At 40.9% G+C, this 17,788-nt stretch overlaps 1 protein-coding gene across 1 annotated transcript in view; it reads left to right on the top strand.

Annotated features, from left to right (window-relative positions):
- Positions 1-10,423, top strand: part of SNAPC3 (small nuclear RNA activating complex polypeptide 3) — a 52,745-nt gene extending 42,322 nt beyond the window's left edge. Inside the window, 7 exon segments of the mRNA XM_075595819.1 lie at positions 1,419-1,503; positions 2,971-3,075; positions 4,193-4,342; positions 5,615-5,697; positions 6,825-6,989; positions 8,145-8,252; positions 9,724-10,423. Coding sequence (XP_075451934.1) covers positions 1,419-1,503; positions 2,971-3,075; positions 4,193-4,342; positions 5,615-5,697; positions 6,825-6,989; positions 8,145-8,252; positions 9,724-9,871 — 844 coding nt within the window. The 3' untranslated portion in view covers positions 9,872-10,423.
- The last annotated feature ends 7,365 nt before the right edge of the window (positions 10,424-17,788 follow it).

Below are 17,788 nucleotides of genomic sequence, written 5' to 3'. Positions count from 1 at the left end.
TTAGACCTAGAGAAAACTAGATGCAGACCTCAATAGTCTTAATTTTCAGATGTCTCATACTTGGACATGGATTGGATAATTTTATTTGTTGTGAAGATTAAATATTCATTAAAGTATTGACCCTCCAGAGACAGAGGGGGTTACATAATTGCCTCTGAAAAATGCTTGCTGTGTGATCTGCATCTATGCTGTGCTCTGAAGTGCTTGTCATGCCTTTAATAGCATTTCAAAGAAGTGCACTGGCTAAAATTCCTTTTTTGTACCACTGCATCATTTGGAATAATGTTATTGATGATTTAATTTTATTTGAAAGAACCTAAAGGCCCAACAATACCTATAGGTGACGGCAAAGGCATTTGAAGGAAATAATCACACTTTTGCCAAATGCAAAGCACAGTCAACATGCACCTTTTTTTCCTTTACTACAAAGGAAGCATTGCTTTTTGTGAAGTTACCTTATGCTCTGAAGGAGTTATAGGTTGTGACTGGTTGGGACACAAATGCACACTTAGGTCTATATTTATTAAGCGGTGCTAAGCCATAACGGTACTCTGGGTACTCAACATTTACACAAAAAACTACAACTATCTTCAGCACTGGGAGGAAAGGGAGGGGGAGGTCCCTAGGCGGTTCTCTCTTTAGCTCTATATCATGGAAAGATTGCTGCTTTAAAGAAGCAATCCAAGCTGCCGGTTTTTTCCCGCCTTTAATATGTGCATCAATACAATCCACACAGTGATAAGTAATTAGCTAAATTGCCGAACCATCCATTTTCCTGTGATCGATTAGCAAAGATTCGGCTCGGGGGTTCACTTAATGTCTGTAAGTGCAGCAGAAGAGGACCAAAGATGCAAAGTTCTGTGGGGAAAAATCATGTGACCAGGCAGTCACTAGATCAGTGATTTCCAACTTTTTTTGTTTGGAGGAACCCTTGAAGTATTTAAAAAAATCTCGGGGAACCCCTATCTGGCTGACACCACGGAACCCTGGTTGGGAATCACTGCACTAGATACAATTGGTGAACTGCTAGAGAGAGGGCAGGGCTCAAAAGGGGTGTGCCAGAGCCTGTTTGGGAAGGGGATGTGACTTTGTAAATGATTGCTATAGAAAAAAAATGCTGGTTACATTATAATACATATAAAAATGTCTTTCAGACTTGTTTTTTTTTTTTAAATTTTTTTTATATATAATATGCTACAAGTATTTTCTCATAGTACAGAACACACATGTAGGATATTGCTTGGTCTGTAGCTTTAATACTTTTGTACTCTGCTCTAAAAGGGCTTCAGATTTCTCAAGTGTCACCTGTAAAGATTGAACAACATTTTCTGCATGTGGTTTAATCATTGCACACAAAAGCCTTTAAAAACAGGCTATGTGGGAAATGTGTGCTTATTTGTTTTATTTCTCGTATCCAGAATTAGGAGGAAGGTACTTGAGAGACGCAAGGAAACCCTACTTGTAGACCGCATGTGCAGACAAGAAACGTTTCTTTCTGAACTGGTGAGTTTTTCTATTGCCGTACCTTGCCCTCCCCCTCCCCTGTTCCTTTCCTTGCCCGGCCCTTTTGCTGTTCCTTGTCGTGTCCTCCCCTTCCCCTGTTCCTTGCCCTGTCCTCCCCTTCCTCCCCTGTTCCTTGCCTCCACTGTTCATTGCCTCTCCTTTACTTGTTCCTTGTCTTGCCCTTCCCCTGTTCCTTGCCTTGCCCTCCCCTTCCCCTGTTCCTTGCCGTGTCCTCCCCTTCCCCTGTTCCTTGCCCTGTCCTCCCCTTCCCCTGTTCCTTGCCCTGTCCTCCCCTTCCCCTGTTCCTTGCCTCCACTGTTCATTGCCTCTCCTTTACTTGTTCCTTGTCTTGCCCTTCCCCTGTTCCTTGCCTTGCCCTCCCCTTCCCCTATTCCTTGCCCTGCCCTTTCCCTTGCCTCATAGCGGCACCGAATGTTGGTGTGCTGTGTTTTTTCTTTGTCTTTAAGCAACACTTCTCTATCGAAAAGTAGACTTTGCTTGCAACGTTTTGAAATTGATGGGCTGTCTGTTGAACCCTGTTTTAAGCAATTAGTAGGGTCATGGAGATTAATTTAAATGACTGCCAGGGATGGACATGCATATTTAATGCAAAACCAAAATAAATGCTTTACTTAATTACACGGTCACTGTGATTTGGTGACATGTCAATTGCTTAAGCTCATGGAGTTATTTCCTAAAGTATTCCGGCTGCAAAACCGGGGCAAAATCAGTGCAATATAATTGCACCAGATTAGAGATGTACTGGTATGACATCCTGGTGGCAGTGAGGAAGATGACGACATCCTGGTGGATGTGGGAGCACAGAACATGTGAGCAGGAGAAGAGCAGCACTAGAGAACACCCAGCGGTCTAACTCGGAAGTCTTCATACTTCCGGTATCTGCCGCTGTGACGGGCATACCGCTGGAGCGTGCTCCATCCCGGCTGTTCTCTAGTGCCACTCTGCTGCTGTTCACATATTCCTGTGCTCCCACCGCCACCAGGATGTCGCCGTCATCTTCCTCTCCGCCACCAGGATGTCGCCGTCATCTTCCTCTCCGCCACTAGGATGTCGCCGTCATCTTCCTCTCCGCCACCAGGATGTCGCCGTCATCTTCCTCTCCGCTACCTGGATGCCGCCATCGTCCTCCTCACCCTTCGCTGCGTGTAAGTCTCTTCTGCTGCTCTGCTCCTACTGTTCTCCGAAAGGAGGACTGCGGGGAGCAGAGCAGGACGCAATTACCCGGCACTGGGTTCCAGCTCCCTGGGCCGGATCCGGGTAATTTCCAGGTAGGGGAAATTTTAGCCGGGTACAGGGTAATTACCGGATACCCGGTATATCACTACACCAGATCCATTAAAAGAAAAACTGTGAATTGCTTCCAAGATTGATATTTTCTCAGATAATTATGGTTTGTTTGATATGATCTATACCCTTTACTAAATATTTATTTTCTATTATTCTTAGGAATTTCATGCTATAGGAAAAAGACCTGATGATTTTTCAGATATGGTTGACAACGGAGAACTGTTGCTGACCCTGAACATTATGTATCCTGTCATTTTTCAAAAGGTTTGCATCAACTATCTGATTATAAAATCATCAAAATTAAATCACCAAATATGGGGGGCTGGGGGGGGGGGGTTGTACATATATAATCAATGCTATTTGGAAACAAAAAATACTTAAATAGGAAATGGGTTTGGTATATGTTCCACATGTGGCATTTATCATTTATTTGTGTTCAGTTCAAACGAAGGCTTTTGGGGTCTGCATTTGGAAAGTTATCTAAATCCATGGTAAAAACGAAGGCGTAATAAAACACTAACAGTTGAGACCATGTTGGTGTGCTTGCGATCTGAAGCAATTGTTTCATTTACGTTCCAATAATTATGGCAAATAGAGGAACTTTTAGTCACATGGAGGTACTGTTGCCAGCTAAAATTGGGTCAGCAGGATCCACTCTCACTACACCAGTGATTTTTAACCGTGGTCCCGTGGGCACCCCTTAAGGGTTTCGTGGCTGACTAATGGGGGTGGGGGACGGCTGCGGGAGGGGGAGAGAGCTGGGATAACTGTTCCAGGCCTGGGGCGGCTCCCCAGCTGTGGCAGCGGCTCCCTGGTCCCCCAGGAATAGCAGTGTCTTGCACATTCGCCTCCCTCCTGCGGTCAGCGCCGGAAGTTAGAACCAGCTGCGCAGCACTGGAGGCCTCATCAAGGTGTCTGCGTGCGTGCGTGCGTGCGCGTGTGTGTGTCTATAAAGGGCTGTATTGTTTTTGTGTGTGTGTGTGTGTGTGTGTGTGTGTGTGTGTGAAGATCAAGGGGAGAGAGTAATAGGGTGGGGGAGGAGAGGGAAGAATGTAAGTGGGGTGAAGAGAGGGGATAGTGTAAAGGTGGAGGGGGGAGAAAGAATGGGGGGTTGGGTTCCCCAGAATTTAAAAAAAATCCAGGGTTCCTTAACCAAAAAAAAGGTTGAAAACCACTGCACTGCACAATCCAATTTCTAAACCACAACCCGAATGCCTGACATTATTAACCCCTTTAGAGACAGAAATATAATACGCTGCTGTGCAGCGGAGGCTCCTGTGGCTCTGAAAGGGAGTAATCCCACCAAATACTATTTGCATATCAAACTTGTTTATAGTTTTCTCATCCGTTTTTTTTTCTTTCTCTCCATTGTGTTTTTCAGCACAGGGAATATAAGCCTTACCAGACCATTTTGGTGCTGGGCAGCCAGAATCTCACTGAGCTGAGAGACACCATTAACTGTGTCAGCGATCTGCAGATCGGAGGAGAGTTCAGCAGCACTCCTGACCTGGCCCCTGAACACATCTGCAAGGTACTGGGAAGCAAAAGGACTGAGATTGTGAACCAAGATAGATGCAGCCCAGTAGCATTACAACACCTGGGTAGCAGTAGCCGGTGTTCTCATCAGATACAGAACATTGTCATGTGTCTGTTCCTAACCATCCCCCAGCTGAAGCAGTGTGCATTTATATATTGTGACAGGCACTATGTGTTTGTATGCTGGGAAAGATTTGTTACTGGGCTTTTTGCATTATGGTTGTCCGCCTGAAGATCTGTATATACTGATCTGATATACTGCATGTATCAGCAATGGTAAAACGGCTATTTATAAATACTGGTGTACAACTAGCGCAAAGGTTATTATGTCCTCTGGCGCATTATGCTGGGATATTCTTGATATCCTACGGTATAGGTGCGATATGTTGTGTTATCACTGGGAGCAATGAAATCTGCTACATCTGTATGTACAGTATCACAAATGGTTAGAGGATCAGTATGTTTAAAAACAATGGCATCCATGTTGTATGTAACATAAAACTCAAATTGTAGTCAATTTGTCATTGAATATCCTCAGTAACATGTAACAATGACATGTTACCTGTTTGAGGTCAAATGTTGAAAATGCCCTCTCTTATCTAGGAACATGATGCAGTCATTCATTTCAGGTTAGAATTTAGAATTTGCGCTCTTTACTATCCAGTTTGCATAGATAGACTGAAAAAAACCCAGTGAATGTTAATCAAAATAACAACAATGTGAATTAAGGGCAATACTAGGAATACAATGGGGTAAGAACAGCATACATTAAAGGAACACTGTGACGGTAGGGAGTAACCAGGCTCTCAAAGGTTAAGCCCGTTTTTGGTTACCCCTGATTCGTGTATAAGGGTCCAGGAGAGTTAGCTCTTGGGCCCAGTTACATTGTACCATTTCCATGTATTACCTGTGATAAAAGTAGTTTAGGTGTTTTTCCCTTTCCGGGCATGCAAGCAAGTAGGGATTGCTAGGGTTTGAGTTTCAAGGGTGTTTTTTTAAATTGTTATTGGATGTAATTAACATAATTTCTGTTCTAAATGTCTTTCTTAGAATACTTCTGTGCGAGGTATTGCATATTTATGTTGCTTTCATTTATTTTTTTTCCTAGAAAAGACACACTTAGATTGCTTGTTACTATACCTTCCTACCATTGCAGGAATACAGTATATTGTGGCACTGCAAGAGAGTTGTAGTTAGAACACAGATCACAGTTAATATTGCAATCATAAGGTTTTAATTATAATCTTTCTCTTTTTTTTTTCTTAAGGACCTCTTCAAATCCGCCTACTTTTATTTTGAAGGCGTTTTTTACAATGATATGAGATATCCGGAGTGCAGAGACATAAGCAGGTGCTGTATTCTCATCATAAAACGACAGCAGCTGACATTGAAACGAGTATGACACAGGCTGTATGCATGAATTATTTAAGAAGCCATTGAGTGTGCTCAAGTTTCAATGTACAGTAGCAAACACACACGGTCACCAGGACCAAGGCATCTGATGTGAGAATGTTGTGAATAGTAATAAACTAAAAACAGTTTTTACTTTTTCTTTAACAAAACACAGAACCCCAGCAAACTCTTTTTGGGAACCCCTGAGCCCCCACAAAATATATATGTATGTAAGTGTCAAAATGGCGTGCTATTGAGCGTGGCATATGTATACAACAGACGACAGAGAAGCCCAATGCTACATCCAACATGACAGAAATACACAGTAAAATACTTATATATTCTCTTGAAATAGGGTCATTAAGTTTAACCCTTTGGCCAAAGCGTTGTAAGCTTGCGAGCCAAGACAAGGCAGATACCTGTTCGCAAGGCGTAACACTACCAGATAAAATAGTAATATTTCTCTATTAGGATTAAAATTCTCATTTACTTCTATTAGGAGGGAGAAAGACCACAGTGGGTCTATATCCAGCAGAATGAAAGGACCTGCGAACTAAGGAAGTGGGGAGGGGCGGGCTTAAAACCTGGGAAGGAGGAGCCACTAACCTCCAAACAGCTGAAACAGCTTAGAATAGGTTAACAAAACACAAAACCCCAGCAAGCTTTTAATCCTAAAAGAGATATATTAGTATTTTATCTGGTAGTGTTAGGACTTGCGAACAGGTGTCTGCCTTGTCGTGGCTCGCAAGCTTACAACGCTTTGGCCAAAGGGTTAAACTAAATGACCCTATTTCAAGAGAATATATAAGTATTTTACTGTGTATTTCTGTCATGTTGGATGTAGCATTGGGCTTCTCTGTCGTCTGTTGTTTACTTTTTCTTTGACTGATTTGTAAGGTGAAATCCGAGTTGTTGTTTTTTGTGCAGATACATACTATTGAATTGCGATAGCTTTATAATTATAATACCTCAGGCGCATACAGTGTAAAACAAATAATGTTGAACATGACTTGGATTTGGATTACACCATTCGCTCATTATACAAGAAGCTTTGTCTTTACGTTCACGTATGTCCTGTTTTGTAGAACTACAATTGAGTGGTCTGAATCTCGTGATCGAGGCTACGGAAAATTTCAAGCCGCCAAAATGGAAGATCATACATTTAATGACTTGCGTATAAAAATTGGCTATCCTTACATGTACTGCCATCAAGGAGATTGCGAACACCTTATTACCATTACAGATATAAGGTAACCGCGTTGCACTGATTTCAAGCATTTTGATTCTGGTGATAGTGTGTATTAGAGAAGCTTTGAGCCATGCAGCTCTCGGTCATTTTAATTCTTCAGAGACATAAATTACAAGTTATCCAGGACTTGATAAACATTTATTAATATTAATGCAAACAGAGGAAGTTGTACTTCTGATTTCTTTGGCAGCCCCAGGGGGATTAGCATTATGTTTAATTGTATGTATATCTTTAGCCCCATGTACTTGGCGCTTCACAGTAGTAATGCACGAGACATAATTGTAGAACACATAATGGGAGTAAGCACTTGAGACATAAATTTAACATTACAAAAATGGAGCCCTGTCCCGGAGAGCTTACAATCGAAGTGGTAGGTAGGAATAACGTACAGAGGCAGTAGGAAGGTGTTCTGGTAAGTGCGTCTGACTTGCTGCTGGATGTTCCCAGACTAAAGATAATTCTTGGTAGCATCAGATTTCCATTGATACCATGGGCTTCCAACTTTATAATAGAAAGAAAAATATTTTTGATGCCACTTTTTTGTTCCTTGACCAATTCATTTTTCTTTTGATAACACTGTTTAATGGAAAACCAATTGGTTACTGGGTTGAAAGTGGACTGGGTATGAGCATATTCCAGCTGTGTGTAACTTTAGAGCCAGGGCTAGGGAGGGTGCTATACTTTTGAGTACAGACTTACATGGAGATTCACATAGGTATGTTGTGTATTAACGCACCTGCTCTGGCATTAACAGATATTCAAGTCAGTGGACATTAACACAGGCTTGTGTACGTTAACACGCAAGTAGACCTTAGTGAATCGCCCTCTGACAGCTTTGTGGATTTCTTGGAATCATATGACCTTACTTCTGCAGCTCCTAATCTCGCCAAAAGTAGCCTATTAATACTTTTGTTACTGTGACCAGCTGATTCAGCAAAGCACAAAAAGAGTTTCTAGATTTTAAGAGAAAAAAAAAAGAACACTCTACCAATGTCATGTGAAAATAAAGGGGAGCTGGTTTATCCATTATTATTATTTTTTTTAACTATTATTATTGTAGGATAACATTTTTCTTCCTATGATCTTGCTCTCTCATAAACGTTGAATTGTCCTCAGACGTTTGGTGATTAAATGTGATTTTGTCTTTTTTTGAAAGATTGATACATCATGAGGATTGTTTGGATAGGACTCTGTACCCGTTGCAAATCAAGAGACATTGGTTGTGGACCAGGAAGTGCCATGTGTGTAAATTGTACACTGCCAAGTAGGTGACAATTTATTTTTGCATGCACATATGTTTTATATTTTATTTTTATACTATTATGAAGTAATGATGCAATGGCAACTCTTGTGTTTATTGGTACTTGTAAGAGATGTGTGCAGAGGTACACTAATGGAGACTGATTAGGGTGAAATTAAAACATGGCTTTATTGAGCCCGTTCCTTTAAACTCTGTACAGCATACAAAAACAAAACAAACAAACACCTACTCCACTTTAAAGACTAAATAGACAATCTATGCCCTAACTATCTTTGACTGGCGAGACAAGCCAGTTCCCAGTCCAAAAACCATAGAACAGTTTATCAGGGAGCAATATATACAAAAGTCTTATCTGACCGTACTGGTCCGGTTGTTCCGGTTTTCCAGATGCAGGCTTTGCAGTCCAGCTGCTCCCAGGAATATCAGTCTGTTCTTGTAGTCAGTACAGCCTTTGTGTTCAAGACATCATCTTCTCCTCAGGTCAGGCCAGTAATGTGCTAAGGAAATCTCTCGAGCATTTTCTCACAGGAGGTTTTTCTAGAGCTCTGATTAGCCAGGTGGAGCCTGGTTAATTGCCTGGCTGCAAATAACCAGCTCCCTGCTGGATTCCTCAGAGTATATAAAGGCAGGTTAATCAGGGATAAGTCCCTGTTACAGTAGTATTAACCTAATGATAATCGTTTTCTAATACATGGCTAAAAAAACACATTGAAAGTGCATTATTCCTCCTTTTTCACATTTAACAGTGTTGTGACTCCGAGAAGACCAAACCAATTAACTTTCAGTAACTCCTCCCTTATGTATAGTATCACAACATGTTAAGCTAAACGTTTCCTTCCTTCTCTTTCCTCTGCATCGTCAGTGAGTAGAGGGGTATACCTGGCAATGATGTCAGTATAGGAGATTATCAAGGAAACATCTAACTGATTGATTAGTCGGCATTCAAGAGTCTGCTAAAAAGGTCATCTTGATTTCCATAAGACCAAGAGTGAAACTTTCACTTTATGAATGCCAAAATATGCTTAACAGTATTTAAGGTTCATTTTCCCTCGAAAACCATAATGGGGGGAGGGGAAGCAATAGCCAAAGTTTGCTTTAAACATGATTAACAAAGACAGTTGAACTGTTGCTTACAAGAAGGTTTTTTTTTGTTTGTTTTTTTAAACAAAGTGGTTCTTGTCCCTTTAAATCATGGGTTTTATTTCTACGTGTTAGGAAAGGGCTTCCCTCCAGTCTACTGAAGCACAGTAAAGCATGTTAGGAGAGGGCTTTCCTCCAGTCTACTGAAGCACAGTAAAACATGTTAGGAGAGGGCTTTCCTCCAGTCTACTGAAGCACATAAAGCATGTTAGGAGAGGGCTTTCCTCCAGTCTACTGAAGCACAGTAAAACAGTTTCTTGCTATGAAACCTTTTCTTCTGTTGAAAGCTATTTGGTGTTAACTGCTATGTATATTTTATTGTGACCCCTTTTAGGTGGCTGACAAACGATGACAGCCTTGCTCCAGACGACCCTTGCTTCTTCTGTGATGTTTGTTTCAAAATGTTTCATTATGACACAGATGGCAATAAACTGGGAAACTTTCTCGCATATCCTTTTGTTGACCCTGGGACCTTCAACTAAAGCTGGATCCTCAAGACGAACCATGTATTTGAGATCAAGTATGTTCGGAGCAGATTGCCAGAAGAGCTATTCAGATTTAATGGCATGCTTAGCTAATGACGTTTTTGTTATGGTCCATGTCAAGTAGATAAAGCTGGTGTGGAATCTCTGGCAACGGAAGCTTATCAGTTCCTCATCATACCCAAATGCATTTAGAAGTGTAACAAGCTAAGATCTGAGTCAAACTAATGTTTATTCCTGCACTGGAAGCATTCAAAAGAGCTGTTAAAGTACACACATATATATATATATATATATATATATATATATATATATATATATATATATATATATATATATATATATATATATATATATATATGTTCTTGTTTAAGAATTTACATACATTGTGTGTTTTGGTGTGTTCATATTTATTTTTTATAAAATGTACTTTTCTTTTGTAAAATCCTTATTTTGAAAATATTTTCTTATGGACATTCTAAATAATGTGTTAAGGTATATATAATAATGCAAATAAAAATACCACTTGTGAGCACATTCACAGGTCTGCAACCCTGCGTTTCGCCATTGTCTCCTAGCATACAGTGCTTCCACTGCAGCCAGGGATTCTGGGAAATGACATGCAAATGAGCACTGTGTGTCACCTTTTTGCTTCTTTTCCATTTTAACATGAACCCCTATAAGCTTATGTCTGCCGTATTACACAGCTTTTCCCACACATCCTGGGTTAAAGAGGTTGTGCACAGCAAGTAAACCTACTCGGACAGCGGTTTCAACCTTTTGGGTCTCATCAGTGTGAGGTTTGGTTACGGACTTTGCAATATGAAGCTGGAAGTGGCTACAACTATACACAAAAAAAATTTTGGTAAGAAGAAGGGAAAAAAAGTGCTTGGATTTAGCCAGACTTACTGTTCCCATGACTGCAAAAACTAAGTAAAAATACGCATCAATTATTTGCGTTTTGCAGATTATATGCGGTGACCGCGGCTGACCCACAAATGGAAACAAATGCAGATTTTTGTGTCAGTTGTTGTACTCTTTAGTATTGATAGGCAACGCTAGTGTGCTAGTGTGTGTCTTTTGTTTACAGTAAATGCAATGTAATCCATCACTTATTTCCGTTCATTTCATATGATATCCCATTTATTCCAATGTATCCCACCACTTATTCCCCTAAAAAATTCAGATGACTTAGAATGTCATACCCTGTCTAGTATTTTCTAGGCACAAGAGTTGGAGCGCAGCTCCCAGGAACCGCATATGGGAATTAAAGAAAAACCACACACAGTGCAATCCTGTGAAACAAACTAACTAACAGTGGGTAATGGAAGCACTCACAAACTGGAAGTGTATATATGGCAGATGTAGCACTCCAATAACTCCAAATCTTCTCATGGGTCCGATATTCAATATCAGCAAAGAACTAAAGCCAGTAGAGAGATCCAGAGAGTTTTCTTACTTGTTTGAGTATCATATAATTTCTCCAAATAATTGCGAACAGAAGAAAAAGTACATAATACAATATTTTTAGAAGAGTTAAAGTACACACATGCAATCACACACAGACTCCTTATAGGACATTCACATTTTAAGACCTGTGTGAGATGGTGTAGGATCTCCCAAGCTAGTCCATGGGTAGGAAAATGTCACAGCTACTGTAGTGATGCCTGACAGTAGGTGCAAAATGGTGAATAGGGACCCACTTAGTTTTGGAAGTCTAGCGACATTTTTTCCCTAATGCAGGGAGAGTTTGGATCTTAAAAAAATGGTGTCACTGACAAGGGCAGGTGGGTGTTGCACAACATCTGTGCCCATCCACCATCCATCACTGTTATTTTTTTAGTAACTAAACTTTTCAACAACATATAAATCTTCAGAGTCTGGGTATACTTTAAGAAATAGTGAGGGCTATTCATTAAACTGCATTAGTGCTGTTTGAGGCACTGGCACGGAATCTCCCAGAAGTCACGGCACTGGCACGGAAAGTTAGTGTGTGTCCACTTAGAATCCCAGTAGTACAGTAGCTCTCCTTTATGCTCTTGAACATAGCTTATGATTATATTGCCATAAAATTGGCAACTGAAACAATGTAGACTTGTGCCTCTTAATTTTTCTGGAAGAAATGGCATTTTGTTGCCCATATCAAAGATGCACTAATGCGCTGCTGCATTATTTCAGGCTCTTGACAACTGACAAACCCCACCATTTATTTTTTGGGGCGTTGACTACATTATTTAATTAACGGAAATACATCTGGTGTGAACTAGATGGGGGCACGGTCAGAAGCTGCCAGATCATATCACATGCATAATAAAAGAACCAATGTATGATTACATGTTAATTATCTCTGCAAACATTGCCTGACCATAGGTTCATCCATACAAAGTGTGGAACAAAAAATTGAGTGAAGCTGAAGTAAATCTGGTCATTTTGATTCCTGATGTAAGAAATGTGGGTATTCCCAAGACTGTTTTCACATTGATGTTAAATGGTTTGCAAGTGCACAAAACTAATTGTTAAAAAAATTAAAATAAGGACTCTAAGAATATTGTATTAGATAAGTCCCTGTTAAAGAAAAATTGGATTATAATCATCCCCTGCATTATAATTTAAGTTTTAAAAATATTTTTTGTTAAAATATAAAATGTGTGTAAAAAAAAGTGTGCACACATTAATTCATCAAACACGACCACACGCAATAACACACTTCTCTTACCAACAAAATATTCTATCCCCCACCTTCCCCTTAACACCCTCCTTATCCCGTCAAACATTTCACAACCCTCAAAAATGTCCAACAGAAGAGAAAAATATTGCTGTGACATGGGCATGACAGCTGGCGCTGTGTGCCTGGTTCAGTTCAGAGTGTAGATCAATATATCAATGTTGGTTAAATAGGATACCCGTAGATACTGTACTATATAGATACCATGGTCATAGTACTTTGCTCCAAACAGATCTATACTGTACCTACCTAGCTGTTTCTGCCTCATTCCTCTGAATGCCTTGTGAGGTAAAACCTAACTTCATCCCGATATCGACTGAAACAATTAGAGAATGATGAAATTGATTTACATATTGGTTCTAAAACTTGTATGAATAAAGTTGATTGCAACAGTTATCTTTGTCACGGGAGACCAGGCATTTACACCTTTTTACCAGGATCATTCATTGAGCAAAACAGATAAAGTGAAATAAATTGGAAATGTATTCGCATGAAAAGGTATACACACAGTGAATCACAAACTACATAAGAAAAGACACACTTACTGGGGGGGTCAAAATTACTTTCCTAGGTGCAGGGACCTCTAAATAAGAAGATTCCCCTGACCAGGACTTAGCCCGAAATGTCCTGGAACGCAAATTGGCATGAAGTTCAGGATTCCACCGCTCGCTAAAATCGTCTTGAAAACCCAGGCGCGACCGCTACGTCAATTCTCAGAACTTGGCCGCAAAATGTGGAACTTAGAAAATATTCCGGGCAGACATTTCTGAAGCTTGTGCCTTGCTATTCGCGCAAGAGCACTTTTGAAAAGCCTGCCCGTCTTCTTGCGCCAGAAATCTCAACGTTCATTGACTTAGGGGTTTCTTGTAGTATTTTGGAGTTTATTCACAAAATACTACAGCCAATCACATTGTTGGAACAGTCCATCAGAGCAAAGCCGGGTAAATGGGGAATCTGAATCTGCCAAGGGACATGCGTGCGTTTGCCACCTTAGTCCCTTGCTATTGACATGCCACCCACTAGGTCAGCCTCCTCCAAGTCTGGTGGGACAAATGGTAGCCTGGACGACTACCATTCATCCCAGGACGTGGGTACTTGGTCCCTTCTCTACTACCCAAATGGCTTTTACACTCCTGGCATCCACTGGTGGCTTTCATCTCCGATGTTCAGCAGACTCACTGGCACCAACTTGGTAGTCTGTTAACATTGGTTCTGAAAGTCCCAGCTCATATACAGTGCACACAGTATATACACTACTAAACATAATGTTAATAAAATATTCCTTGATAAATCCTAAATCTTTGGGTATGGGAAATAGAATAGAAAGCTGCACTTTATTTTCTACTAGCCTTTATTTCCCACACACTAAGAGACTTGGACTGAACTCTAAGAGTCCCCTCACAACCTCATAATTATGGTTGGAGTGCCCATGAACCCCAATACAGGTTTATAGTTACAGGGACACTTTGCATTCCTTTGCCCCATTTACCTTTCTGGGCTGTGCTGAAGCAGGGAACCCTAGCGGTCAATCGGCAAGTGTTTTCAAGGGGAGATATTGCCGGGACAATGTGCCTACATGTATCCGAGAACCAAGCATGATTATCGGGTACATTGTTTGTGGAATCGACAACTCCGGACCCAAACTATCTACGCACATTCTGACAAAAATTTCTCCGCAAACCCCCCCTTGAAACTTATGCCCAAGCAATCTCTGCTCGCTGGCATCCCTGGAAAGGCAAAAACACAAAAAATACTTTATTTACGCAAAGTTCAAATGATGCATGTACAGTTGCTGGGCTCGAGCTGACAATCCTGAACCCCCATATACGGATCAGGGGTAACCATTCATGTGCTTTGACCTTTATTGAGAGCCTGGTTAACCCCTTACTGTCACAACCTTCATTTAAGCAATCACTCAAAATTGGGTCAAAATATCATTTTTTGCCTATTCCATGTGGGTCATCATCTTATCTCCCCCAGCACTCCTCATTATCATCCTCATAACTCCCCCAGCACCCATCATCCTCATATCTCCCCCAGCACCCATCATCATCCTCATATCTCCCCCAGCATCCCTCATCATTATCCTCATATCTCCCCCAGCACCCCTCATCATCATCCTCATATTCCCACCGCCCTGCATCTCACATCACTCCCCCCTCTGGATCTCACATCACTTCCCCCCCCCCCCCTGGATCTGATATCACCCCCCCTGGATCTCACATCTCCCTCCCCCCCCCCCATATGCCTACCTCAGGCAGTGAAGACGGACAGAAGGCGGCGAGCTAAGAGCAGGGAGGACTGCATGCGCTCGCTCTGCAGGCACCAGACGTGCTGCACTGCCAGAGCGCGCTCCTGCAGTCCTGAGAGCGGACTCTTGGAGGGAGGGGAAGGGTCAGGAAAGCCGTTGCCGGCCACACTGTGAGTGTGGGTGGCTAGGCGGAACCCCTGGGACTGCTCCACGGAACCCTAGGATTCAGTGGAACCCTGGTTGGGAATCATTGCCTTAAGTCATAAATCGCATACTGCACAGGGGGAGGGGTAGGCTTCACCCACAGATTGTAACATTGGCCGAAGAACAGATCATTGTATCTCGAAATCTCGCACAAATAAAAGCATTTAATTAACCACAGAACAGTATAGACTATTTGATATATATATATAACCATGGCTGGTCCAGGCTATCTTTCTGCCTCTCTGTCACATAAGTCCTAGTAGCTGCAGGCAGTGACCGACAATCCTGTGGAAGAGCTCAGTCCCTTAGAGGGTAGTGAGAGTCAGTCCAGCTTCCCCTTCATGGGGTAAGGATGTACAGTCTCCTCACGGCTGGGAGAGAGACATGCTTCCAGCCCCTCATGGGCTGAGTGCATCAGAGCTAATCTAGCAAGGCCTGAAGATTGCCAGCAGGCCAGCACCATCTAGAAGCCTGGGACTTACCCTGACAGCTAATGCATTCGCTGTAATGACATCAACAGTGGTTGACAATAAAGCATCCCTTTTTATACTTCTTGCTAAGTGGCAGTCTATTGGACAGGAGTATGGGATTAAAGACTGTTATGGTGGGGACTGCTTTCAGCTGTGCTGAAGCCTACTATAACTGGAGGCGCTGTCACCAAGGAGAAGAACACCGAGAAGCATCGTAAGCCTGTCATGTTTCCCCATGTAATTGCGGAACTCTCAGCATCTCTTGAGCCAAGCAGGTACCAAGCACCATACAGACACTGTAGCCAGGCAAGATCTCCCAGGGGGTGGGGGAAGCAGCGATATAAATATATAAACACAGATTACCACAAAATATATATATGTATATAAGTGTCAAAAGGAGTGCTACTGAGCATGGCACTGTATACTACAAAAAACAAAACACAAAGGGAGCCCAGAGATGCTACTTCCTGTAATTATACAGGTAAATAAGAATTTTAATCAGCTAGTGTTAGGACTTGCAATATTATGGTCATGCCTTGAAGTGGCTCACAGGCTTATAATGCTTTGGCCAAAGAGTTAATCTAAATGACCCTTTTTTCACGATATATGTGTGTGTGTGTGTATATATATATATATATATATATATATATACAAAAAAAAAGACTGCGCTTTTGGTAACTAACTGCAATAATATATAAACTAGACTAAATAATCAAAAAGTGAATTATATAAAATACCAATAAAATATGATATAAAGTATGGTCTATACCAAAAAGATGATGCTTTAGCAATATAATACCAAAAATAAAAAATAAAACTGTATAACATAAACTAATAATGCTAGTGACTATTCAAAACAAACGAATAAACATGCATAAATAAAAAATGTAACATTAAAACAATGATATAATGAATAAAATGAATGAGCATGGGGGAATAGGGAAAATGAAATTTAAAAAAAAAAAATACAATATAATACACAAATGAAAAAAGTATATATATAGTCCACAAAAATCACATATTTAACCAGTCCTAGTGGATGGATATGAAGTGGCCCTCTATAAGGATGTAGGCAGCTTTCAGATAGGAAACAACGACCTCCCACTGGATCTACAAGACAAAAAAGAAAGCGCCCGATCCTAGTGTATTATATTAAGATACAAAAATTTAATATTCCATTATATCTCCAACAAATGCGCACTCACAAACATAAAAAGTATTAAAGCATGTAATGAGTAATACTCATTCGCCAGACGCTGGAAACTGCTGCTGCTTTGCTCACACGTCCTACTCCAAACGATTGTATGGCACCTCTGAGCCACCGTCCAGCAGGGGCTCCAGAGGATGTACAGCTGCTCCTGTTCCTAGCCGAAACCAGTCCGCCATGAACATTCATTCCGTGCAGAAGGAGGGGAGAAGTTGGAAGGTGGGGTCGCAGGAATCAAATCAAGGGTATATCACCACAAGTGGCGTCCCAAAGTCCCGACAGACGCGCAAGCGCGGGGCAGCGTCACAGAGTAACAGAGTCAAATAGAGAAGTCCTGAATGTAGGAAAGGTCTGGTGCAATGACCATCACCAGCAAAACCAGTATCTCTTTATGTTTTGTTTTTTGTTATATATATATATATATGTATATATATATATATATATACGTATGTATATATATATATATACGTATGTATATATATATATATATATATACGTATATATATATGTATATATATATCGGTACCGTGTTAGCTGAGCTTTACTAATCAAAAATGAATAGACGATACCGTTCTGTGGCTAACGAGATGCTTTTATTTGTGATGGTACATTGAATAAAGCAGGCAAGGTTAAACTTAGTCACAGATAACATTTCTACAGTATATGCACTGTTTTTGAGACGTAACACCCCCCCTTGTGTAGTATGCGATTTATGACTTGAGGGGTTAAATAGTGTGTGTGTGTGCGTGTGCATGTATTTATTTTTATTTATTTTTATTTATAAAAATATTTTACCAGGAAGTAATACATTGAGAGTTACCTCTCGTTTTCAAGTATGTCCTGGGCACAGAGTTAAGACAAATAATACATGTTTACAAATACAGTTACATAATGAGCAGGGTATACATTATATACAAGACATTGCATGCACAGTTAAAGATAATTTGTATTATGGGCGTATGAAACAGTTACAGACCAGATTAAAATGTGTGACAGCCTTAGATTTTAAAGAATTTAGACTGGTGGTGGATGTAAGAGTCTCTAGTAGGTTGTTCCAGTT

This window comes from Ascaphus truei, chromosome 1 (assembly GCF_040206685.1).
Source record: "Ascaphus truei isolate aAscTru1 chromosome 1, aAscTru1.hap1, whole genome shotgun sequence".
Classification (NCBI taxonomy): domain Eukaryota; kingdom Metazoa; phylum Chordata; class Amphibia; order Anura; family Ascaphidae; genus Ascaphus; species Ascaphus truei.
This window is presented reverse-complemented; position numbering and strand designations above follow the sequence as displayed.